The sequence below is a fragment of the Oryza glaberrima genome, chromosome 2, assembly GCF_000147395.1.
Source record: "Oryza glaberrima chromosome 2, OglaRS2, whole genome shotgun sequence".
NCBI classification, from domain to species: Eukaryota; Viridiplantae; Streptophyta; class Magnoliopsida; order Poales; family Poaceae; genus Oryza; species Oryza glaberrima.
Window position 1 is genome coordinate 11,166,722 of NC_068327.1, and position 25,222 is coordinate 11,191,943.

At 42.1% G+C, this 25,222-nt stretch overlaps 3 protein-coding genes and 1 long non-coding RNA gene across 9 annotated transcripts in view; 2 read left to right on the forward strand and 2 right to left on the reverse strand.

Moving 5' to 3' along the window:
* Positions 1-3,724, reverse strand: part of LOC127763435 (uncharacterized) — a 47,747-nt gene extending 44,023 nt beyond the window's left edge. For 2 of the 3 annotated variants that reach the window (XR_008015713.1, XR_008015712.1), the window contains exons 1-2: positions 3,326-3,724; positions 3,068-3,222 (exon numbers count right to left, since the gene is read on the reverse strand). This is a non-coding gene — a long non-coding RNA (uncharacterized LOC127763435). The remainder of the gene's footprint in view (positions 1-3,067; positions 3,223-3,325) is intronic. The other variant, XR_008015711.1, reaches the window with a different exon arrangement.
* LOC127763428 (L-type lectin-domain containing receptor kinase SIT2-like) lies at positions 79-2,360 on the forward strand. The gene has a single exon (XM_052288128.1). It carries the CDS (start codon positions 79-81, stop codon positions 2,134-2,136), a length of 2,058 nt encoding a protein of 685 aa, XP_052144088.1. The 3' UTR covers positions 2,137-2,360.
* Positions 3,725-6,876: 3,152 nt separating the features above from the next.
* LOC127763431 (protein IQ-DOMAIN 21-like) lies at positions 6,877-12,708 on the forward strand. Of its 3 annotated transcripts, none has more exons than XM_052288131.1 (4): positions 6,877-7,095; positions 7,202-7,543; positions 11,371-11,898; positions 11,976-12,708. In XM_052288131.1, exons 1-4 carry the CDS (start codon positions 7,003-7,005, stop codon positions 12,471-12,473), a joined length of 1,461 nt encoding a protein of 486 aa, XP_052144091.1. In that variant the 5' UTR covers positions 6,877-7,002; the 3' UTR covers positions 12,474-12,708. The 3 variants fall into 3 exon arrangements, with proteins under 3 accessions (XP_052144091.1, XP_052144092.1, XP_052144093.1); XM_052288132.1 differs by having other exon boundaries at positions 11,979-12,708; XM_052288133.1 differs by having other exon boundaries at positions 11,991-12,708.
* Positions 12,709-12,954: 246 nt separating this feature from the next.
* Positions 12,955-16,956, reverse strand: LOC127763432 (uncharacterized). 2 transcript variants are annotated; one of them, XM_052288134.1, is made up of 10 exons: positions 16,630-16,956; positions 16,031-16,214; positions 15,819-15,901; positions 15,611-15,711; positions 14,581-14,676; positions 14,437-14,490; positions 14,005-14,153; positions 13,804-13,921; positions 13,592-13,679; positions 12,955-13,504 (listed from the first exon to the last, which is right to left on the reverse strand). In XM_052288134.1, exons 1-10 carry the CDS (start codon positions 16,754-16,756, stop codon positions 13,314-13,316), a joined length of 1,191 nt encoding a protein of 396 aa, XP_052144094.1. In that variant the 5' UTR covers positions 16,757-16,956; the 3' UTR covers positions 12,955-13,313. The 2 variants fall into 2 exon arrangements, with proteins under 2 accessions (XP_052144094.1, XP_052144095.1); XM_052288135.1 differs by having other exon boundaries at positions 16,646-16,782.
* Positions 16,957-25,222: the final 8,266 nt, after the last annotated feature.

The following is a 25,222-nucleotide window of genomic DNA, read 5'->3' on the forward strand; positions in this document are numbered from 1 at the left end:
TAAGTACAAGCTGATGAGAATACTTTGTCCATTAACACTAGAGAGAAGCTAGCTAGTGAAATCACACAGAATTCAGATATGCAGCAAATGGCTAAGCCAGTTTGCATATTATGTCTACAGTGTAGCCTCCTCTATGGCGTTAATCTTGCAGCCATTGCTGCTGCCGGTGACGGCAACAGCGGCAACCAGTTTGCCTACTCCGGTTTTGCTGGAGTGAAGGACCTCACCCTCGACGGCACGGCCATGGTCACGCCGGATGGCCTACTCGAGCTGACCAATGGCAAGCCACAGGTTAAAGGCCACGCGTTCCATCCGACGCCGCTGCGCTTCGGGGAGTCGTCGTTCCCAGAAGGCGGGGAGAAGAAGGCAGCAGTGCGGTCTTTCTCGGCGTCCTTTGTGTTCGGCATCATCACTGCCTCCCCCGGCGTCGGTAGCCATGGCATCGCCCTGGTAATCACCCCAACCAAGGACCTCTCCTCCGGGCTCGCCAGTACATACCTGGGATTCCTCAACAGATCAAGCAACGGTGACGACAGAAATCACATCTTCGCGGTTGAGCTTGACACCATCGAGAACCCTGAATTCTCCGACATCAACGGCAACCATGTCGGCATCGACATCAATAGCCTTGTGTCTTCAAATGCCTCTGATGCCGGCTACTATGATGACAACACCGGTGAGTTCAAGAGTCTAACACTGATTAGTGGGAAAGCCATGCAAGTATGGGTGGACTACAACGACGATGCTACACAGATCGACGTGACGCTTGCTTCGGTAGGAATCAAGAAGCCGTTCAAGCCATTGGTCTCTACGAGATTCAACCTCTCAGCAGTGATCACCGATGAAGCATATGTGGGCTTCTCAGCGTCGATAGGCACAATGACCTCGCAACACTACGTGCTCGGCTGGAGCTTCGGTGTGGGCACACAAGCTCCGGCCATTGACATGGATAAGCTTCCCAGGTTACCTGGCACTGGCAGAAGAAGCAAGAAGTCTTATCGGCCCAAGACCATAGTGATAGCTCTACCAATAGTCTCAGTGGTGCTTGTAATTGCTGTTGCTGCTGGTGTTTTTCTACTGATCAAGAGGAAGTTTCAGAGATATGTCGAATTGCGTGAAGATTGGGAGCTTGAGTTTGGAGCACATAGACTGTCATACAAGGATTTGCTTCAGGCAACAGAACGGTTCAATAACAAGAACTTGCTTGGAATTGGAGGGTTCGGGAGGGTGTACAAAGGAGTGCTCCCTACTTCTAGTTCGGAGGTTGCAGTGAAGAGGGTATCACACGACTCAAGGCAAGGGATAAAGGAGTTTGTTGCTGAGGTTGCAAGCATTGGTCGCCTCCGGCACCGTAATCTCGTACAACTGTTTGGTTACTGTCGGCTCAAAAAAGAACTTCTTTTGGTCTACGACTATATGCCAAATGGTAGTCTCGACAAATATCTGTACAGCCATGATGACAAGCCTACTCTGAATTGGGCTCAAAGGTTCCAGATTATAAAGGGTATTGCATCTGGCTTGCTTTATCTTCATGAGGAGTGGGAGCAAATTGTTATCCATCGGGACATCAAACCAAGTAATGTGCTCCTTGACAACGACATGAATGGCCGGCTAGGCGACTTTGGGCTCGCAAGGCTCTACAACCGTGACACTGAGCTGCAAACCACAGTTGTTGCAGGTACCTTTGGTTACATGGCCCCTGAATTAGCACTAACTGGCAAGGCATCCCCTCTTACAGACGTGTTCGCCTTCGGCGCATTTCTCCTTGAGGTCACCAGTGGGCGAAGGCCTGTCGAGCAAGACATCGAAGGGCATCCACTCCTGCTGACAGACTGGGTGTTTGAGCATTGCAGCAATGAACAGATTCTCGCCGTTATTGACCCAAGACTTAACGGCAACATTAACATTAGTGAAGCAAGTTTAGTATTGAAGTTAGGGCTCTTGTGCTCGCACCCAATGTCTAATGTAAGGCCAACCATGCAACAAGTTGTGCAGTACCTCAACGGAGACATGCCCCTCCCAGAGATGTCACCAATGCGCTTTACTTTCAGCCTGTCAGCACTCATGCAGAACCAAGGGTTTGACTCGTCATCGAAGAGTTTAGGCACGATTAGTACTCTTTCAATTGGGAGATGACAATGCAAGATGACGCACTTTTGTTCATAGATAGAATCTGTTTCTTTTCACCACATTAGGTCAGAGTTTATTGTAGTTATTCTTAGCTGAAGTGCACTATCTCCAGCCTTGAGTTGAGAGATTTACTAATGTGCCTATGCATGTTTCTTTCTTGTGACAAAGTTTATCAATTCCTTGTATATAAATGCTGTAAGGCACCGAACCGCCTGGGCTCCCCTCCCATATTGAGAACCACCCGTGTATGATCATTGTAAAATCTGGAGAGGAGTTTAATTTTGTGTTTTTTCTTAATTGAGTGAATTAATCCATAGGAAATCAGAACTACAAGTATGGAGGATATTTGCACCATCACGCTGCACCAACTACTACAAGACTTTTGGCCCCAGCTTTGAAATTTACTAGCTGCTTAACTAGTACGCAGTGATGTGATTTCACAATCTCCTATCCTATTCCATAGCCCCTGAAGTCGCCGCTTCCATGGTAGTGTAGTTCTCAGTGCCAGCGTGTGGAGGGTGTTCAGCTAATTCAGTTATCCACAATTGATCCAAGATGTGAGGGAATAAGGTTCAAGGAGCTGGAGTATGAGTTCTATATATTTTTCTCTTGGATCTTGTGAACTCCCTAGTCCCACGATGCTAATTAAGACTGACAGCAACCGGCAAATATATATATATATTACCGTTCATTCGTATATAATATAGTTTGTTTAAACAAATCTAAATAATTAGAGGGACGAGCCCGTTGAAACATTGATATCTGTTCGTGGTGGTGGAGGATGGTAAGAATCTGAGGTGTGCCCAGTTGCTGAAGAGAAGATCAACACTAAAACCGAAAACAACTTCGCCTAAACACAAATGCGACTACATCGTTTATATGACACTAAATAGACCAACAACTAAAATTAATCGACATCCAAACATGCTTAGATTACCTCTTCCGCTCGTCCAGCAATATGAAATGAACCCAATTGTACTTCCACGACCCCTTCTACCTGTTCAGCGCAGCCTCTTCCACCGCAACAATTCCATTGCCACAAGTAGTTGGGGTTGGTGGCACATCACCCACGGTTAAAATAGCTATTCAAATCTGACAAACAAGCGATGAATCTTAGTCATCCAATCGGTTTTGAACCAAATAAATAGGATTAATCGGAAACATAATGCCCAATGTCCTACCTAACCTAACCTACCTCTTTGAGATACCTTCCGTCGCTGATTTTCAGCCACCAGGAAATCAGTAATCGGGAACCACAGTTCGCTTGCTCAGCTCCTCGATAGGCTCCTTCCACCAGCTCGAATGCTCGATGCGACGCAGACACCGAGCGCACGCAGCCGCCTCCCCCACCGGCCGCCGCTTGCCTCCACCGCTCCACGCGCCTGGCTTACCGAGTCGCAGCCTCCCCGCGCTTCTACGGACTGCGGCCCCCGCACCCCGCATATGCTGGCCGCCCAGCGGAGCCCTCATCAGCCACCCCCCGCTGGCCGCCCGGCCGCCGGCGGGCGGCGGCGGCCAGTCGCCAACAAGGCCGTTGCCGTTGCGCTCGCTGCTGGGGTTGGGCTCAATCACACAAGGATTCGCCGGCGGCCGGGCGGCCAGTCGCCAACAAGGCCGTTGCCGTTGCGTTCGCTGCTGGGGTTGGGCTCAATCGCACAAGGAGTTGGGTAAGGTGGTCAAAGCTGGTCAACACTGCCCTCTGGGCTGGGCCCTAGCCTAGTTCTGATACATCCGGGCCAACATTTTTTCTACTGAAAGGGCCACAGGACACGCCCCAGTGCAACCAACCTAAGCAAAGCTGTAGGCCATCGCTCCTTCTCTCCCAGTCGATGGGCCTATTTATTAAGATTTTTGAGAAATACGGAGTAGTTAGTTGTCGTTTGATTATTTTTCTAATCAAACTTATTTAATTTTGCCAAGTTTATAAAAAATATAATAATATTTTAACACAAAACAAACATATTATCAAACTACATTCAATTTAGATTTAATAAAACTAATTTTATATTTTAGATGTTGCTAATTTTTTTTATAAAATCGGTCAACTTAACAAAGTTTAACTAGAAAAAAATCAAACGACTTATAATATAAAATGGAGGGAGTAGTTAGCTTTTGAAACAGTTTTTAGCTTCTATTTAATTTTATTATAAGACATCTAGGCTCCCATTGGATGGCCTAATGAGCCAAAGAAAAAGCCAAATTTTGAATTTTCAAGTTTAATTTTGAGATTGATTTTGAGATATTTTCAACGTAGTTTCTTTTTCAACATTGGCTTTTAAGTCACCAAGAACACATTTATAAAAAGTTTTATCTACAAATTTATTTTTATTTCCTAATAAGCCGTTTTGGCTTATTAGGAATTAAGCCAAACGATGGGGATCTAAAATTTATGTAATTTGTTGATATACATCATAAAAACATGTTACGGCTGAAAGACACACTAAAATGCTGGTAATTTACTAGAGGATACTTTCTATTCAATTGGAGAGATAGATTCACATGCTTCTAACATGACGTTAGAGTGAAATTTTAGAAATTAAACAACTTTAAATTTGTTATTGCCCCAAGTACATCATTAGCATACATCATATTCCATTTTCACTCTAACCTTAGCTCAAAAAGTTTCTGACCTTAGGGGCATTCTTGTCTTTTTGAAGAAAGTGTCCTTTGGCAAATTATTAATTTTTTGATTATCTTTCAGTCATGACATGTTTTTTATGTCTACCAGTTAATTACATAATTTTTTAGTATATTGTAGTAAATTTTGATTTCTTTTTGGATTTAACAAGTGCAGCTTATCAGAATCTGAACGAGAAACTAATTTGTTTCAAAAAGTTTTTGATTTGAAAAGAAGCTACATCTGCTATGCTAGGAAACCTCTAAATAACCTCATGGCTGATTGGCAACGTAATTACGCTGCGAACGAGGGTCAGCTAGCTAGAGGAGGAAGAGTACAATTAAATTAAAAATCTTGTGTAACCTCCAAGCCAAGTTAAGTTAGCGGCCCGGTAGGCGCTCATGGGTGCATGTCATATCCTCCTGCCTACTGTACTCACCACCGGATTCTCGGGGTCCAGCTAAGCTGCTAGCTCTCTGTGATTGCGGCTAGACTTGCAGCGACCAGCAAGTGTTGTTCTCGCAAATGATTTCGGCTGGGTCGTCAGTGTGTACGTCCACCTGCACGTGACCTCCCTCGATAGACTTTTTTTTTTCCTTTTTGAAGTTTCTTGACTTTTTAAAAAATATCAAGACTAAAGACAATGCTCCGTGCAAACTGCGGAGTCGTAGCGACAAGTGCCGCACAGTGCAGGGATATGTACAGAGTTTGCATAAACAGAGTCACGCAACTTGGGGGACTGCAAATTGAGCCTCAGTAGATAGCATGCGGGATTTTTGTTGCCACACACACACACACACCACCCTGGCCAAAATCTTGCACCCCCAAATTTGATTTACAAGTGGAAAATCAAATTACCGTACATGTGCCTTCTCTGGTTTAGTAGTGTAACATGTCTTAGGGCCTCATCGTTTGGCTTTTTTCGTAATAAGCCAAAACGGCTTATTAGAGAATAAAAATAAATTTGTAGGTAAAAATTTTATATATGTGTTCTCAGTGACTTAAAAGCCAATGCTGAAAAAGAAACTACGTTAAAAATATCTCAAAATCAATGTCAAAATTAAGTTTAAAAATTTAAATTTTGGCTTTTTCTTTGGCTGAATAGGCCATCCGATGGGAGCCTTAAAAACAAGATCTGTTCAGTTTACTGCCAAAATTAAACTATTGCCAAATTTTTGGCAAGTTAGCATAATTGTCAAATTTTGGTTGGATGGAATAAATATATTGTGCAAAAGTTTACTATGCATTACCAATATTTAATAACAAACTAAATACAATCATATATTTATCAATTTTACTAAACAATGGTACAGTTAGAAATGGCACCAATCTAAATAGTCCCAAAACTTTTCATAGATAACCATTGTCATCACGGGTTATTTTGTACTCCCTTCGTTAGGGAAATACCCTTCATTTCTAATCTTAATTTGATTATTTTATCTATTCTATTCAAAATCAAGAAATTTTCTCTATTCAATATCCTTTATCTATTTACTCCGTGACTTCTACTCGGTGATACTATTTACTCCATCCGTTTCTAAAAAATGAATATAGAACCAGATGTGACATATGTATATCTAGATTTTTTATGGGATGGAGAGAGTGATTGTTAATGAAGGATAATTTAATTTTTTTATCGCCACTTATTTGTTGCCGAATAGCTAGAAAAGTCTTTTTATGAGAGTCGGGGCAGACCAACGCTAGAATCGAACATATGCAAACAGGTCGAACTACGGACCGTTTATTTGGTTTACAACTATATACCCGAAATAAACTAGCAAGTGATCAGAACACTACTATACAACTTTTTTAGTTGAACAATATGGGTCAAATGAGCACCTATCAGTGAAAAGACTTATATTCGAAAGTAGTAGAACTCATAAAAAAGAAAATGTGATTTTTGTTGTATAGAACGCTTTCAATGCCAATAGATAAAATATGCACACAGCACACTTGCTGAGCACAGCTGAGTACTAGTGAGTAGTAACTGTCTACCCACCTTCCACTCTAGAGGCCGGGCCCACATGCAGTGACCCACCAGTTTAGGTTAGCTAGGATCCGCGTGCGCCGCGCGGTCCCCCGCGAGAGGCAGCACCCGCCCGGCCACGTCGTTAAAGCCGCGCCACCTGATTCACCGCAAGCTCCCGCGTCAATTACTACTGCTGCTCTACTGCACTACATCCTCCCTCCTCTTCGGTTTCCCGGATCATCTCTTTCAGCCGATGTGATCGGATCCCCTCCACCCCGCGCGCGCCATGGGCAAGAAGCACGCCGCCGCCGGCAGCGGCGGCGGGTGGCTCGCCGCCGTCAGGAAGGTCTTCCGCCCCTCCAAGGACGCCGCCGACAAGGTAGCAATGGCGATCGCGTGCGTGGTTCTCATCGTTCTTGATCGTATCGATCACGGTCACGGTTCGTGTGAGTCACTCTCGATCGTGTCTCGTGCGTGCGTTGCAGAAGGGTGGCGGCGGCGGCGATAGGGAGGAGGAGGCGGCGGCGGAGGCTGCGCCGGAGGTCCTTCTGCTGGAGCATTTCCCGGCGGGCGGGACGTCGCCGTCGGCGGAGGGGACGGGCAATGATCAGGGCGGCACGGTGGTGGGGAAAGGGGAGGGTGAGGAGGAGGACGGCGAGGACGGGTACGGCGAGGTGGAGCGCGCGAGGGCGCTGGCGGCAGCGGCGGAGGCGGCGGTGGCGGCGGCCGAGGCCGCGGCGAGGGTGGTGAGGATGTCGGCGCTCCGGCGCGCGTCGCGGGAGGAGCGCGCCGCCGTGCGCATCCAGGCATTCTACCGCGGCTACCTGGTACGTACGTATACGCGCGCCTAGCAAACCAAACCTGAAAAAAATCATGCTCTGTTTATCAGGATAATTTTGTGCAAACATGCTTTTACTATATTTATCTTTTCTAAAATAATCGTGTGCATATTTGCATCCACATCAAATCGTCAACTACACAAAAACTATATGGTAATAATTTATTGTTAAAAATGTTACCGAAGATATGGATTGTTTCTGTTTCACAATATTTATTCATTAATTTGAGCCATTATTTCACATTATTTAGTGAGCGTGTGTATAGGGGGCTCACTTCACTCGCAAGTAGTGTGGGCGTGCAGAGTAGAGTTTGTGTTTGTGCGCCACTCACGTAAAAACAACCGTATGACTAAAATCGAAACAGCAGTTATTGAAACATTTTGACCTGCAGAGAGGTGGTAGTTATAGCATTTAAAAGAGGCATCTACTGTCGTTTTGTCCCAACTATTTGCTGGGGTGAGATCTTGGCAAGTGTACATGCTTTTGTTTATAGTAACAAGTTAACTGTAAAAAGTTTGAAAACGAACAGAGTACCAGTTGGATTACTGATAGAACATTTCCCCGCAAAATAAATAAATAAATAAAACGAAGGACTGCCAGTAGAACATAACTTTCACAATCAAAACACCACCAACACATTAAGTCTTTTGCGCCAGACAAAAATTCCGAAGGGAAGTACACAAGAAATCAAAAGAAAAATCATAATCAAGAATTGAGAGGCAAAAAAGGTGGTGAGTGTGTGCTCAAGTTGGTGGCAAGATCTCGTGTTAGAATCAGTGGGGGCACTTTTAAGGTGATCAGTCTTAACTCATCTAGCTTAAAACCTACAAGCGAGGTATCAGGATCGCTTACACCGCAAGGAGTGACTGATTAGATAGATCTTAGGGACCAGGGGGAAGAGGTGACTTGGGGACAAAACATGAATCAATTATTACATGTTTTCTCAGCTTGGGGTAATACTCGCTCCGTTTCAAAATATTTGACACCGTTGACTTTTTAGCATATGTTTGACCGTTCGTCTTATTAAAAAAATTTATGAAATATGTAAAATTATATGTATACATGAAAGTATATTTAACAATGAATCAAATGATATGAAAAGAATTAATAATTACTTAAATTTTTTGAATAAGACGAATGGTCAAACGCGTACTTAAAAAGTCAACAGTGTCAAATATTTTGAAACGGAGGGAGTATATTACATGAATCAGCACGGCTTTAACGCAGTTACAGAGACTACTTCTCCTACCTGTGATTATTGATCATTGGTCGTCTCATATGCATATCCATCCACCTTGCTTGATTGGCACCTACCATATCAGACCATCCAGGACGGATAGTAACTGCGTTTCATGTCCGGATGCCAAACAACTGGGTACTACTTGACAGTTTCAACGTTGGACCATTGTGTATTGCTTTTTTGTGTGCAGTTTAGTGCTTGTCTTCTAGTGTAACCGCAACAAATCGTGTGCTGTAAGTCCCATGATTACAGAGGAAATCATGCATTCCGGTCAACCATATTAGCCCAAATCTAGTGCTTAAGCCACTAAACATTCCTTGTTTTCTTTATTTTACGCAAATTGGTTACACACAATATTTGTTAAGATTATGACTCCTTTGGAAAAACACAAGGCACTGCTTGATTATAATTTCAGTTTGAATTTTAGAATTTGATTCTAAAACTAATTTTTGGCAGGCCGGGTTTTCTTCGCCAATTTTATTAGCAAGCTCTATTTTTATGACTAAACAATATTCCTAAATAATTTTTAAAGAAATCAAATTTCAAAATTTTGCCTTTTTCTAGTCAAAGTAGTGACAAGCACAGCCTGTATATTTTTGTTGAATTAATTATTAAACTCTTTTGAAAAACCCTTCTTTAAAAAGACATTTTTAATTTTTTAAATCTTTATTATAATACTTCACAAATAAACCCTAGCCTAGCAAAAAGAACGAACAAATGAGCACACAAACCTCAAATGGGGAGATATTTTTGGGGATGTAGCCTAACTTGAATGTGGTTCAAATTGGGCCTCGAAACATAGTATTTCACCGAGGATTGGGATAAGCAAGAGAGAGGGATAGCAGGTTGACACCTAGTACACGCTCAGTTACACGGGCGCCCCTGCACGGTGGGTTTCCCCCTCTGGTCTCTCCTCTGTATACGAACTTTGTATACATATGATACAAATTTTATACGTATGTATTCAAAGTATATGCATACGTGTATATATAAAGTTTATATAGTATTTGTTTACAAACTTTGTATATAGACTTATACAACTTTTATATGTATATAAATTGACACGTATATGTATACTTTTTGACATATAAATATTTTTATTAATATGCGTGTACAAAATTGGTATATACATATAAAGTTTGTATGTATACATATACGAATGTTCGTATGGTACATTTGTCGTGCGGGAAGACACGCGTATGCCTAGTTGCTAATTAGTGATTTTGGTTGGTCTAGGTCTAGTCAAGTACGCAGGAAAGGGAGAGAGGAGAGAAGGAACGAAGCAGGAGCCGACCCCGAGCCTTATTAGGGCGTGTATAAAATTAGAGTCAGATATGAGCTCTATCACCTAGAAATTATTCTTTTACAACATTTGAGGCAATATGGTATCTAACCATTAATGTACGACAATAATTTTTTCTTTCTCTTCTTTCCTTTCTTTCAACCCCGTGCAACAAAATATTTCCTAATAAATGCTAAGAGTCGACTTTGATATGTCATGTGTAACCATGTTTCTCTTTCCTGTTCTTTCTTTCTTTCATGTCACCAAATTTATTTGCATGGTAATTTATAGAACCCACTAATAAAAATCGTTGTACATACCCTTGGCCTCTGCCATATTAGATAGATTGGAGCAATCCTAACACGCCATTTACCTTATGTGGTCCCATATTCTCTGCTATCATGACATCCTTTGCCATGCTACATGCGCATTGGCCACATTGAAAATAACAACTTGATTGAAACATAGTGTAGTAATAATTTTTTAGTGTAGTATATTTTTAAATTTTTATAATAAAAAGGTTTTAAAAAGTTCTCCAGAGGTCTTAGGCTAAGTTCGTTTCTTCTAGTTACCAACTCCCTTCGATTGAGGTCTATAGGAAAGTTACTCTAAAAATGATATTAATCTATTTTTAAGTTTTTTTAGGTAATACTTAATAAATCTCGTGTTAATTATTTGCTTTGTTTTCCGCGTGGCAGGAGGCTAAGGTTGCTTGTCTTTGAACTCAGGCCCCATTTAGTCACAAAATTTTTTTCCCAAAAACATCACATCGAATCTTTAGACATATGCAGGGAGCATTAAATAATTATAAAAACATAAACTAATTGCACAGTTAGGGAGGAAATCACGAGACGAATCTTTTAAGCCTAATTAGTCCATGATTAACCATAAGTGCTACAGTAACCCACATGTGCTAATGATGGATTAATTAGTCTCAAAAGATTCGTCTCGCGGTTTCTAGGCGAGTTATGAAATTAGTTTTCTCATTCGTGTCCTAAACCCCCTTCCGACATCCGGTTAAACGTCCGATGTGACACCCAAAAATTTTCTTTTCCCTAACTAAACATGCCCTCAGCCTTATGGTAAATTCAGATATTGACAAAGCTCTTGCCAATAAAATCTCAATTGTTTCATTTAGTCAGTTGATAGTTTGATGACACAATCATCAAAATGTGCCAAGCTAATTTTTCAAAGAGTTTTGCACAAATTTAGTTTTGAATGCGTATCATTTTCCTTTTTATTTTCTTATCAAGGAAAAGAAAATAAACAGTGTCTCTGATGTTGACGTGGCAGGCGCGTCGAGCCCTGCGCGCGCTCCGCGGGCTGGTGCGGCTGCAGGCGCTGGTGCGCGGTCACCAGGTGCGGCGCCAGGTCCACCTCACCATGCGCTGCATGCAGGCGCTCGTCCGCGCCCAGGCCCGCGTCCGCGCCCGCCGCCTCATCACCGACCACCTCCACGCCGGCGTCGCCCCGCTCCGCCTCCCGCCCCTTCCTCCCGCCACCGCCGCCGCCACCTACAGCTCCCGGCGACGGGAAGGCGGATACTCGTGGCATCCTCTCCGCAACAATTCGTACCACGCTCAGCTCGGCGAGCGAGACGAGAGCGACGACGACGTCGACGGCGACGGCGGCAAGGTTGGCGAGCACGCGCGGCAGCAGCAGCAGCGGCAACGAGGCAACGACGTCAGGAGCAGGAGCCCTTTCCGGAGCTGGGACGGCAGCAGCCGCACCCCGGAGGAAGACAGGGCCGAGGGCGCGCGCCGGCACGACGCCGCCGCTCGCCGCGAGCGCGCGCGCGCCTACGCCTACGGCTACCAGCAGGTGCGCGCTCCCACGCCTACCGTGGATGTCTCGACTACTAGTACTTGACGAGCAACGTTTTACTGACCATGATCTAGCAGAGACAATGGCAGGAGAAGGCCGGCGGCTTCCAATGGCTGGACAGATGGATGGCAGCGCAAGCGCAGCAGCACGCGCCGGAGCCCGACAAGAGCCGCCGCAGAGCCGCCCTGACGGCCGCCGCCGACGGCACCACCATGCCCGAGAGGACGGTCGAGATGGACATGACGTCGTACCGGAGCCCGCTCAACTCGCACTCCGCCGCCGTGCAGGGCCGGCCGCCGGCTGTCCCAGGTTACATGGCGGCGACGCAGGCGGCGCGCGCCAGGGCGCGCACGGCGCTGCCGGCCACCCCGGCGCACGCCAGGAGCCGGTCCGGCGCCGTTCTCGCCGGGGACACGTCGAGCTCGGGGCAGAGCGGCAGCGGCAGCGGCGGCGGCGGCGCGCATGTACAAGAACCGTGCGCGGTGTACAGCCCGGAATCGAGAGGCACCGGCGACTGGACGCTGCCACGGCTCGCCGTCAGCAGCCGCGCCACCAGGTTGGTGTACGCTTGATTCGGCGTGGCGCGCCCATCCGCGAAACACAAAATCTGATGGGATCGTCAGGGTTGTAACTTGTGCTTTGTGTACTTCCCAAACCATGGCAGATTTTGGATTGCTTTCTTGTTGTTATACCAATGTATAGCTTGCTGTGTGTGGCAAATGTCTGAAGATCGTGTAAAAGTTTTGAATGTTCTGAAAAAAAAAAACAATTGGGGCACAATAAAGTTAAGAGCCATTCTCTGTTCAAGTTCTCCGAGTAGATTTTAGCATACATTTGTTGTTTTGAATTTGGTACTTGTAATTGCTGCTTGTTTGTTATTGCCAAAGCTTTCTTTGTTCAACTTCTGGATTTACCAGTTTATATGTGCAACTGATGTGGCAAATGAACAAAAAAGAATGCTCCCATTAGGGTAAAAAATTGAGGGACCATAGTCCTTTTGCCATGACAAAATGAACTGTCCTTTTTTCTTCTAATTGTTATGTGAAATCAGTGGAAAAGGAATTTTTCATTGCAAAAATGTATGCTCCATTTATGTTTTGGACAACACACATCCTCAATAGATTGCAGGCAATTTTCTCTCCCACATTAATAAAAGGAGAGATAAATTACCAAACAATTCCTAGAAGGACCAACCTGTAATTTTAACCCTGTACAACAAATACCATACAAATCAGAACTCTTCAAATCCACATTTCCCGAAGAATGAATGGCCTTATATTGCAATTATTCGCTGACTAATTTCTATGCCGCAGTAAATTCTTAGTTACCGAGAATCTCTGTGCTGCTGCAAAATTCAGAAATGGAACTGAAGACGTCGAAAAGAGCCTTGAAAATAAAAATCCCTTGTTTGACTATAAGCTGGTAGCTGATACTCTCACAGGCTTCAAAACTCTTAGTACCCTCCTAGCATGCTCAAGAATAATATAAAATACTCCAAAGAAGAAAAGCAAAATGAGTTGCAACTTCCCAAGTAGATTGTATATAACGATGATGTTGCATTCTCGTTTAGCAAGACGACTATCTGATCCAGCAAGAAGTTGATCTGGTTTTTGACAGAACACCACAAATTATTTGAAGAAAAATAATCCAAATATTTCAAAAATTATGTGTAATTTTAAAACGCAATTACCATCAGACTTCTTAGGAAGGTTTGACCATTCCCCCTGATCTGTATTTGATTTTGATGCTTTTATCATCTCCATGAGGGACATATTAACCTGCAAGGTAGTTTGTCAGTTGGAATGCAACTATTGTTGCATAGTACTGAACATTGAAGTCAACAAATATCAAATCTAGGTTAAAAAAACAAATATTAAAACCGTAAAAAAATGATGCGTTTACCTCAGCTGTTCTTTCGTGGCTCACCAGGTGGCCTCCATGGAGTTCAACCAGCTTAGCAGCAGGCTGGAGCTTCTCTGCTAGTCTCCTTGCATGATACAACTGAGCTACAACATCATCCCTGATGAAATACCATCATACAGATGATCAGTACAGTGATGAGATAACACCAGTCTAAAGTGAATTATTAAGGCTGCTAATCACCTTCCGTGTATAACTAGAATAAGAAAACCTGATGAACGAATCCGGTCTAGTTCTTTCTGTGTAAGCTTATGCGTCCAACATGCATTCAGTTGTCCTTCATATCCATGTCTTGATTGCATTCCACATGATGACAAACCTTTCACATATTCCTGTAAAAAACAGTAACGCTTCCTTGATCAGATGAAACAAGTATCCACATGATATTTGTAGATTGTTTTAATTTGAAATTCAGATTGTTTCAGATTTTTTTTACTTGGCAAATAAAGAATAGTTTCAGTTTCATCATAATTAAATCTAGCTAGAGCATAGGAAAGATCAACGTTTCCAATTTTGTCAGTGAACCTTCCTAGTCTAACAAATGTGAGTCAAAGTCCATTTTTCTCCCTATTATGGATGTTACATTTGTCATATAAATGATCTGCAATTGCTTACCTGGTAAAGCATTTGTCTTCTGGTATTTGATCCAACAATTTCATCGAGGTACTCCTACAGTATGACAAAAGCTGTAAATTATTCTCTTTCTTTTTTGGCATTCAAATAAGGAAAACTTGCACAAGAATATTCATTTATACTAACCCTCGTGTAATGAACATCAAGATCAACACCAGCTCTCTGCTCTGGAGTTCTTGCTCTTAGAAAACGACATGCGAGGGATATGGTCTGCCAATCAATCTGGACCGAAAAATGCAACGGACATTAGGACCAGGCTACTTTATTTTATTTTATTTTTTGCTAAAAAATACATGTTAGTGCAATAAGCGAAATGTCATAAATTAAATAACTGTTATTCACCAAGACCATATATACTTTGACAATGTCAAGATAAGACTGCATTCTACTGAACAACTTGTTTGAAGGCTTCAACGTGAGTTCTGTTTTGAACAACATGGATAGTTTATAAATACAAGCACTGGACATACAAAATGTCAAACCCATAAATTAAAAGAGCCCCAAATTGATTTGGCATTGTTCATTGCAAAAATTATAAACATTGTACACTTTAATTTGCAGATATTTATTATTATGGACATGGACACGGTGACAACGCATGGTGAAAAAGAAGAACTATTGTACGTTAGTACGTGAATGGTGTAAAATTGTCAAAATATCCATTGCTTTCACAAATTGAGTGTACATACTACTAGAAAGGGAGGTCTCAATCATGCTGCAAAATATCCTTTTCTTCCTCCCAAAACCAGTAACTACAGATTCAAAAGTACGGAAGAAATTTGTTTGTATATAGTGGACATATCTTCATTTTAATTCTAGTACAAATTTAACGTGGCAACAATAAACTCCGGTCTTTGGCAAAGACCGCGCCAATATTGACTCTTCCTCTCTGAGCTACATATCAGCTGGCAGATTTTTCGTTTCATCATTGTCAAATCATATTTAATTTTCTAATCAATTGAAAGACCATCCAGAAACCAGAGAATTTAAAGTAAGGAAAGCAACAGCTGAAACCTTCAAGTGCCAAAGTAGAAAAAAATATCCCCTTGTGATTGTGACTCAAGTCTCGAATAAAGCCTAGCCCTTCTTTTTCTCTGAACCAGTGAAAAGAAACAGAAAAAAAAGAAGCACACAAGGATTGACAGGATCAGAGTACCTTGGGGATGCATTGGTAGCCACCTCCGGTGGTGTTGAGCAACGCCAGCGAGGCGACACGCTCCGGCGCAATGGCGGCCAACTTGGAAGCTATCATGGACCCTGCTTCACCATGATCCCCATAATTAGTTCCAATCTCTGAATCTGAAGTTCTGAACCCTCAAAAATTGCAGACAGGGTCATCTGAAAACAGAGTATGCATGTCTTACCCATGGAGTGACCGAAAACGTGTGCTTTCCGCCACCCTAGATGATCCATTAATGCTAGCGCGTCCTTCGCCATGATCACCGTGCTGCGAAGAATCGAGCAGATGAAATGATTTTATTTGGATATTTGATGTTGGGAGAAGATTAGAAAGAACTCGACTAGTATCTCTGTCTCTGTCAGAGAATTCAATGGGTGGTAAAGAGCAGAGCATTACGTGTACTGCGATTTGTGTGGCGGCACGGAGCTCCGGCCAATGCCGCGGTTGTCGAAGCAGCAGACCTCGGCGCCCTCCCCGGCGGCGCCATCGTCGCCGGCGGGGGACTCCTCGTCGACGGGCTCGACGGCGCCCGTCAGGCCCTTCACCTGCGGGCCCCACGACTCGTGCGTCCCCGCGAACCCTGCGCCAACGCGTCGACGTGACGAGAGATTAAAATCTTCGTTTTTCTTTTTTTGGTTTTTAAAATCATTAGAGGAACAGGTAAAAAGCGCGTAGGAAAATATCAGCTCGCGGATTCGAAAATTGATTAGTGAAGCATCTCGTGGAGGTGGAGAGCAAGAAGCAAAAGCAAATTCCCCACAAGAGGGGGAAAAGAAAAATCCCAATCTCCATGAAACTGTGGTCGGCGACTCGCCGGACGCCCAAATTAACATGGCGAGGATCAAGATATGACCCACGAGGCCACGACGACAGCGATGGCAGGCCGCCGTGTCGCCATTACAGGGAGAGGCGGAGCTCGAAGAGAGGGAGAGAACAAAAGAAAAAAAAGCGTGGGGGGAGGAGGACGACGGCGTGGACACACGGCACGTACGTACCGATGATGAGGAGCACCTTGGTGCCGCCATGGCCGTATCTCTGGTAGAAAATCCGCACATCTCCCTCCTCGCCGGCCGCCGCCGCCGCCGCCGATGGGTCGCCGTGGCTGACCACGCAGTACGGCATCCTCCCTATCGCGTGCCGGAGGGCGCCGTCACGGGCTCGCGGCGGCACACACACAACCAAGGTTTTTTCCCTCCCTTTTGGGCCTTGGTTGCTTCGCCCGCCGGCCGCCGATCGATCGCCCCAAGATGTGCAATTCGCCGACCAACCAGCCAACCAACCGGACACGCGGGTACAAATTGGTTAGTATTTGTAGGTAGGAAGGAGTACTGGTACTTTCTCCGTCCCATAATATAAGAGATTTTAAGTTTTTACGGGTAACGTTTGACTACTCGTCTTATTCAATTTTTTTTTAAATTATTAATTATTTTATTTGTGACTTACTTTAATCTACAGTATTTTAAGCATAACTTTTCATTTTTTATATTTATAAAAAAATTTGAACAACACGAGTAGTTAAACGTTGCATGTAAAAACTAAAAACGGAGGGAGTAGTAGCTAGCGACGTGGCGGCCTCGATCGGATGGCGCGAAACGGTTCGGATTGGGAGGGACACGGAGCGGCGCGATCCAACGCGGGGGTGGGTGGGCACGAGCAGAGCAGGTGAGTTGACAAGAAGAAGCGGCGGGGGAGCTTTTTGTTGTCGAGTCAAACAGGACACGATCCGGAAGTTTGACTGACCGGGGGTTTGGTTTGAAAAGATGACCCTTTCCGATTACATACAGCGTGCACACGTACCAGACTTGTCCTGGGTCGCAACCCATCTCCATCGCATTTCACACGTACGCTTTTCAAATTGCTAAACGGTGTGTTTTTTATAAAATGTTTCTATATGAAAGTTATTTAAAAAACATATTGATCTATTTTTTTAAAAAAATATTAGCTAATACTTAATTAATCACGTGCTAATGGACCGCTCCGTGTTCCGTGCGCATGGTACGTGTTAGGAAGACCAACTGCCGAACACAGCCGTAGGCTACAATGAGATACAATATAAATTATCACATCACATTTGTATTTATGTGAAGGAGAAATGAGATGGGAGAGAAAAAATTAGGTTACAAATTTGTAGTATGTTGTAGCCCGAGATCCATTATATTACTCTTTTTATTCTAAAATATAATAGATTTTGGTCAAAAGTTCATAGTATTAGGATATACATCGAACCAACATCTTTTATAGTTTGGGATGGAGGAAGCATGTGAGATAGATGGTGGATTAGGTATTAATGATGTATAACTAGCTATTGTATGAGTGGACTATCGGTTTGCTACAGGTGATGTTTTAATTTTTAAAGCTAGTAATTGGCTATAGTTAAACTTGCTTTAACTTATTATTATTATTATTATTATTATTATTATTATTATTATTATTATTATTATTATTATTATTATTATTATTATACAGCAGACGTACACACACCAAACCACTACACACGTATTAAAATACACACTAAAAAAGATAGAAACTAGCGACATATACCTGTTCTCATTAAAATCTTGTTCATCTACATGTTTGCGTTTAACACATATTTCTTAGGCAACTACTAATATTTATATTGTGTAGGACCTTACTAACATTTTTAATGTAAGTGTGAGGATAAGAATATGGATTTAGGCAGAAAATACTTCTCTGAATGGTTAATAAACACATTTTTTTAAAAATGTTCCTTATAGATGATCCTATAAAAATCAAATAAATATATTTCTAAAGTTTATAATAAATAATATTTAATTTAGCATATGTTGATGAGTTGCTTTGTTTTGCAGGCTGCAATAAGCTAAGCCCTAACATCCATGTGAAAATATGTTTCTTGAAAACCCATAGTTTTATCACATGATCAACTGTTAAGAGGTAAAAAGATACAAAACTTAGAAAACAATTTTTTTGAAGCATCCCCTTAGCCTACACAGGAGGTTCATAAGGGCAATCACATGTGTGATACACAAGACAGGGGAGGATCACAGATCGCATGTGGGGAAGGGTTTCCATAAGTGGTTATCTTAAGTCGACGGCCTCTAGAAATATAACCATTTCCACAAGAGGTCTACTTAGATGACTGCCTCTGATAATGGACATGACCATAATATGTGATTATGTCACTTGCCTGGCTATTCTCACATGTAGTTTACCTAGGTTGATAGCTTGTGGAGATGGTCTCCACTATAAGGGCCTATTTCCTTGAGCTGCTCCTTTTCAGATTGAGCTTGTCAAAAGTGGAGCATGTTAGAAGTGGAGCAACTCACAACCTAGAAATTGTCATGTGGAGTCGACTCTTGACGAAATTATTTATTGCTCAAAGGATGATGATAGTGTGAATCACTATGATAATTACAGAAATAACCCTAAAAAGTCACTAAGCCAAACATTTGAGTCAACCCCTCCGGCCCTCCTTTGAATTCATAGTAACCTCAACACGGGTTCTACACCGTTCTACACCATTGTTACATGTGAAATTATTGCTTTTGAATGAGAAGCATGGGTGATGTAATCGTGGGTATCAAAACATGCACGGATGTGCTATCATCGTAAATCCTATCTATATATCCTATATAATTGGAACCAAAAGCTTGACATGCATTGAGCCACATCATCTAGAAAAATATATGGTGATGGAACTAATTTTATGATGATATCCATTCTGGGACCACAAAATAAACTAATAAGTTATCAGTTCATGCGCTATGAACATCTCAAGGTAAAAGATAAAACTAGTATGTCTTTGTTGTTGAATTAATTCCATATAGAGAATTAGAAATGCAGCTCATGCATGCAAGGAAAGTAGATTGGTTAGGTATTGTTTTCCACCCACATCTTAGTTGATCTTTTGAGGTGTTGGATATTGATTGTATAATCAACATGTGTCCACACTTTTTACACATTGTACTAACACATCTACTTCCACTATCCCTCACAATCTCTCTCCCTCACCCTCTCTCCGTGCACACACGTCTTGTCTGCAAGGACCATACCCCATCCCCAGCCACCTATCTCCACATCAAAATCCCATGACTCCTCCCTAATTGATCCCCAACCATCCTTCTCCACATACACCTATATTCCTACTCCCCATCCCTTTCCTCATTGTCTCTGTCGTTTCACGGTGCGTGCCTCCCCTCCACCCCTCTCCATTGCTCACTCATTCCACCTGTAGGGCTCCTGCTTGTTACCCCTATCCATGGCCCGCATCTCCTTCCACACGCCCTACCCCCGATGACTCTCACCTTTCACCCTACACACCACCCCACTACTTGATACTCCTCCTCTATCGCTTATCTCTCCCTGCCCCCATCACATCCCTTCCTCCACCATATACACCTCATCATGTCACTTCCCTTTGTCCATCCCGCCTCCTCCATCAAGGACACCACTCCTCCCCCTCATCCTCTTCTCCACCATCCCATGTGTCCATAACGGTTTGAAACCTACACATAACATTAGATCCACATGATTCTATGGTTCATTTAGATGTGGATGAAGATAAGATAATGGTGACTTGTGTGTTACCCCATCCTTCAATATCGATGAGCAAAACAATTGAGAGGAAGAGAGGAAGAACACGCAAGCATGCGCAAGGAATTTCGGTGTCTTCTATTAATCTAGAAGGCAACAACAATATTTCTCTAACAATTCACTTACCCAAATTAGATATATATAGTCAAATAAAGAGAGGAATGCCTGCCCAAGCATGTGACAAATACTTTAGAGGATCCTTCTCAAACTTCTATTGTTGAGTGCAAGAAGAGGGAGGGTTGACCATATCATTTGCGTAGTAATTGAAAAAAAATGTTGAGTAATTCATGTTTGCTAGTACCTGATGGATCGACAAAACATAAGCGATCATCGGAACTTGACAGGGACGACTTGCATCTGCCTTTTTTTTTTTCAAATTTCAGATCACCCTAGCGAATATGTCAATGAAATATTCATCATGATGGGCCAAATTCTACTATGTCATTCATATCCTACACTTTTTAATTATGTATCACACACAAACTCACACACACACACACACACACACACACACACATACACACACACACACACACAATTTTACCCTTACCCTCTCCAAGGGATGATGTGGTGTGCCAACTTGGCTGATGTAGCTGAAGTGAATGTAGGCATGCCATATCAGCTCCTAGCAGGATGTTGATGCTTTGGGATGTACGATAGTACATTAGACAAGATTAAAAGTATAAATATACAATACAAAAGTTTTTAGAGTCTACATGGCGCTCTATTGCAAATTTAAAACTATTATATGCCTAGCAATTTGTTTGACATCATTTTCTTATAAATTAGATGATGCCCCACACTTTGTTGTGGAATACATGGATGAATCTATCTTAAAATTGAACACAACATGATAAGGGATGAGGTGAAGAAGGGAAAGAAGTTGGAGAAAGAGGTAAATTCTGAGTGACTAATTAATGGAAGACGTATTAACTTGGAATAAGTGAAGTTTACATATGACTTTCTGAATCATAGGGTCACTTCAAAATTCATTGAATTCCCTGTTGCAACAAATATTTTTTAGATAGTAATAGTACTAGATATGGAGTCGTAATGAAGGAAAGAAATAAACCGAAACAACCTCGTTTTGTATCATACAATGAATGAATGAATTGTTTGTTGGTTTTGGTGTAGTAGTAGGCGAATACCCATACGGCAGCAGCGGTGGAGGAGAAAGCGGTGGTGGCGTCTGGAGACGAAGGATAAGCCGACCACACAGTAGAGATGAGCGAGTGTGAGCCTCCTCCTCCTCTGTGAGGAAGAAGAAGGGGAAGGAGGAGTGCACATGGCAATGCACGGAGGAGCTAATTCTCTCTTCTCTCATGAAGCCACATCATCTCAGTTATTTTTTTTACTTTTGGATGATTCGTCAATGCTGCAAACTGTATCTCTTCACCCAAAAAGCCACATCATCTACCCTAATCATTTATAACCTTGATCGAGGTACAATATACAAAAATCACATGAAAGAAAATTGTATAGTTAGCAACAAAGTAAAATTTACAACTCATATGTAATATTTTGTCATGCAGATTTCCCACAGCAACGTGGGGGATTCTCATCTATTTTATTTATGTTCACGGATTTTATTATTGAGAGAGCGTGGGTTAAAGGAGGCACACTCAAAAAGTATGAGTATAATGTATACTAGATTTTTTTTATGGTGGTCTCTACTACTAGAATTAATCTAGATGTTTCATATTTTTTTTATCTGATAGAACATATCAGTTTCTAACACCATCTTAATTATTGGTAATAGATTATTTCTTTCTTTTTGGGGGTGGGGAGGGGGTTGATCATTTCTATTTTTCTGGGGAAGCACTGCACGCAAGCATTTTATAAATCAATGATTATTTCTACCAGTAGTAGAATCCGTAAATAAATGGTTTAGATCATTTTTACTTCTGACAATATTGATTGTACCATAAAAAGTGAAAGCAAGTAATTTCACCTGCAAAAGGAAAGGAAATGGGAAAGAATAAGCAAAGTCGGGAAACAACTAGGTTGTGCGTGTGGCCTCGGAATAGTTTTGGATTAAAATCCAAAGTCATTGCAAACACCCACTTAACTTATCCCATGCCGATCCAAGGGATTGGAATTAGACACACTACTACTTCCTTTACAACATTTTCTATATTTTGTACTATGCGCTTGTTTTCTATAATTTCTAGCCAGTTTTATCCAATGATAGTTACAATGAAGAGATGATGGCGCATACAATGAAGAGATGATGGCGCATATGGTGAATGCTAGTCTCAGTCAACACTACAAGCATGCTACGGAAGGGCCAAAACATCACAAAGGCGGAGGCGATAACTACTTGAGCTAGAAAATAAAGTAGTTTTCTTGTGTCTAGCTACCATTTAACATATTTTTTCTATTGGAACCTATGATACTGATAAAAAAGTATATCCTTCCATTTGTTGTTAGAAATTTGAGATTGCATATGTGCTTTATACGACAACCAAAAAGAACATAAAATTATTGGTTACCAATGCTATGATTGGATTAGTAATAAGGCACCTTGCCTTTTACCATCTTAGGTAGTGTTATTTGTGATATTTACAAGAGATTTACTTGTGTGAATTGAAAAATTGCAACCACAAACTATTTAACAACAAGTTTACTATAATTCTATGCTTTTGGGAAACTGGTGATCAAAGAAAAAGAGCAAAGAAAAAGCCGAGGGCAATCTCTTATGAAATTCATAAACTGGTGATGTCACTAATTTTATGATGATATACATTGTGAGACCACACAATGAACTAATAAGTTATAAGCTCATGCGCCTCTCATGCGCCATGAACATCTCAAGGTAAAAGATAAAACTAGTATGTCTTTGTTGTTGAATTAATTCCATATAGAGAATTAGAAATGCAGCTCATGCATGCAAGGAAAGTAGATTGGTTAGGCATTGTTTTCCACCCACATCTTAGTTGATCTTTTGAGGTGTTGGATATTGATTGTATAATCAACATGTGTCCACACTTTTTACACATTGTACTAACACATCTACTTCAACTATCCCTCACAGTCTCTCTCCCTCACCCCCTCTCTGTGCACACACGTCTTGTCTGCAAGGACCACACCCCAACCCAGCCACCTATCTCCACATCAAAACCCCGTGACTCCTCTCTAATTGATCCCAAACCATCCTTCTCCACATACACCTATATTCCTACTCCCCATCCCTTTCTTCATTGTCTCCGTCGTTTCACGGTGCGTGCCTCCTCTCCACCCCTCTCCATTGCTCACTCATTCCACCTGTAGGGCTCCGCTTGTTACCCCTATCCATGGCCCGCATGTCCTTCCACATGCCCTACCCCCGATGACTCTCACCTTCCACCCTACACACCACCCCACTACTTGATACTCCTCCTCTATCGCTTATCTCTCCCTGCCCCCATCACATCCCTTCCTCCACCATATACACCTCATCATGTCACTTCCCTCTGTCTATCCAACCTCCTCCATCAAGGACACCACTCCTCCTCCTCATCCTCTTCTCCATCATCCCATATGTCCATAACGGTTTGAAACCTACACGTAACATTAGATCCACATGATTCTATGGTTCATTTAGATGTGGATGAAGATAAGATAATGGTGACTTGTGTGTTACCCCATCCTTCAATATCGATGAGCAAAACAATTGAGAGCAAGAGAGGAAGACCACGCAAGCATGTGCAAGGAATTTCGGTGTCTTCTATTAATCTAGAAGGCAACAACAATATTTCTCTAACAATTCGCTTACCCAAATTAGATATATATAGTCAAATAAAGAGAGGAATGCCTGCCCAAGCATGTGACAAATACTTTAGAGGATCCTTCTCAAACTTCTATTGTTGAGTGCAAGAAGAGGGAGGGTTGACCATACCATTTGCGTAGTAATTGAAAAAATTTGTTGAGTAATTCATGTTTGCTAGTACCTGATGGATCGACAAAACATAAGCGATCATGGGAACTTGACAGGGACGACTTGCATCTGCCATTTCTTTTTCAAATTTCAGATCATCCTAGCGAATTGGTCAATGAAATATTCATCATAATGGGCCAAATTCTATTATGTTATTCATATCCTACACTTTTTAATTATGTAACACACACAAATTCTATCTCTCTCACACACACAAACTCTCTCTCTCTCTCACACACACACAAACTCACTCTCTCTCTCTCTCTCTCACACACACACACACACGCACAATTTTACCCTTACCCTCTCCAAGGGCTGATGTGGTGTGCCAACTTGGCTGATGTAGCTGAAGTAAATGCAGGCATGCCACAACAGCTCCTAGCAGGATGTTGATGCTTTTGGATGAGCGATATTACATTAGACAAGTTTAAAAGTATAAATATGCAATACAAAAGTTTTTAGAGTCTACATGGCGCTCTATTGCAAGTTTAAAACCATTATATACCTAGCAATTTGTTTGACATCATTTTCCTATAAATTGTATGATGCCCCACACTTTGTTGCGGAATACATGGATGAATCTATCTTAAAATTGAACACAACATGACAAGGGATGAGGTGAAGAAGGGAAAGAAGTTGGAGAAAGAGGTAAATTCTGAATGACTAATTAATGGAAGACATATTAACTTGGAATAAGTGAAGTTTACATATGACTTTCTGAATCTTAGGGTCACTTCAAAATTCATTGAAACAATATTGCAAAATTTTTGTTGAAGAATATATCAGAGGCCTGTTTGTTTTCATATGTTCTTTAATATCTCCCGTGCATGTATTGGAAAATAAGATTGGTTCATGGGGTAGAAATGGTGGGGTCACTTGCAATATCAAGGTGGCACCCAAAAGCGCATAATCATCGATGCACTTGCATTTTCTTACTTGAATCACCGAACAGGACTTCTGATATTATTCTAGCGGGACTTCTGATGTTATGTTAGTGAATGTAAATGAGGAATGAAATGGCCAAAATTACACGGTGGGACTTCTGATAATCATGGATGCACAATTGTTCTTAACATCAGTTGTCTAGAGTAGTGACTGCC

Coding starts and splice junctions, on each gene's coding strand:
- LOC127763432 (XM_052288134.1), bottom strand. CDS start 16,756: ATGCCGTACTGCGTGGTCAGCCACGGCGACCCATCGGCGGCGGCGGCG. Junction 14,491..14,580: donor TTGATGTTCATTACACGAGG/GTTAGTATAAAT, acceptor GTCATACTGTAG/GAGTACCTCGATGAAATTGT. Junction 13,680..13,803: donor GCCACGAAAGAACAGCTGAG/GTAAACGCATCA, acceptor ACTACCTTGCAG/GTTAATATGTCCCTCATGGA.
- LOC127763431 (XM_052288131.1), top strand. CDS start 7,003: ATGGGCAAGAAGCACGCCGCCGCCGGCAGCGGCGGCGGGTGGCTCGCC. Junction 7,096..7,201: donor CCAAGGACGCCGCCGACAAG/GTAGCAATGGCG, acceptor CGTGCGTTGCAG/AAGGGTGGCGGCGGCGGCGA. Junction 7,544..11,370: donor CATTCTACCGCGGCTACCTG/GTACGTACGTAT, acceptor TTGACGTGGCAG/GCGCGTCGAGCCCTGCGCGC.
- LOC127763428 (XM_052288128.1), top strand. CDS start 79: ATGCAGCAAATGGCTAAGCCAGTTTGCATATTATGTCTACAGTGTAGC.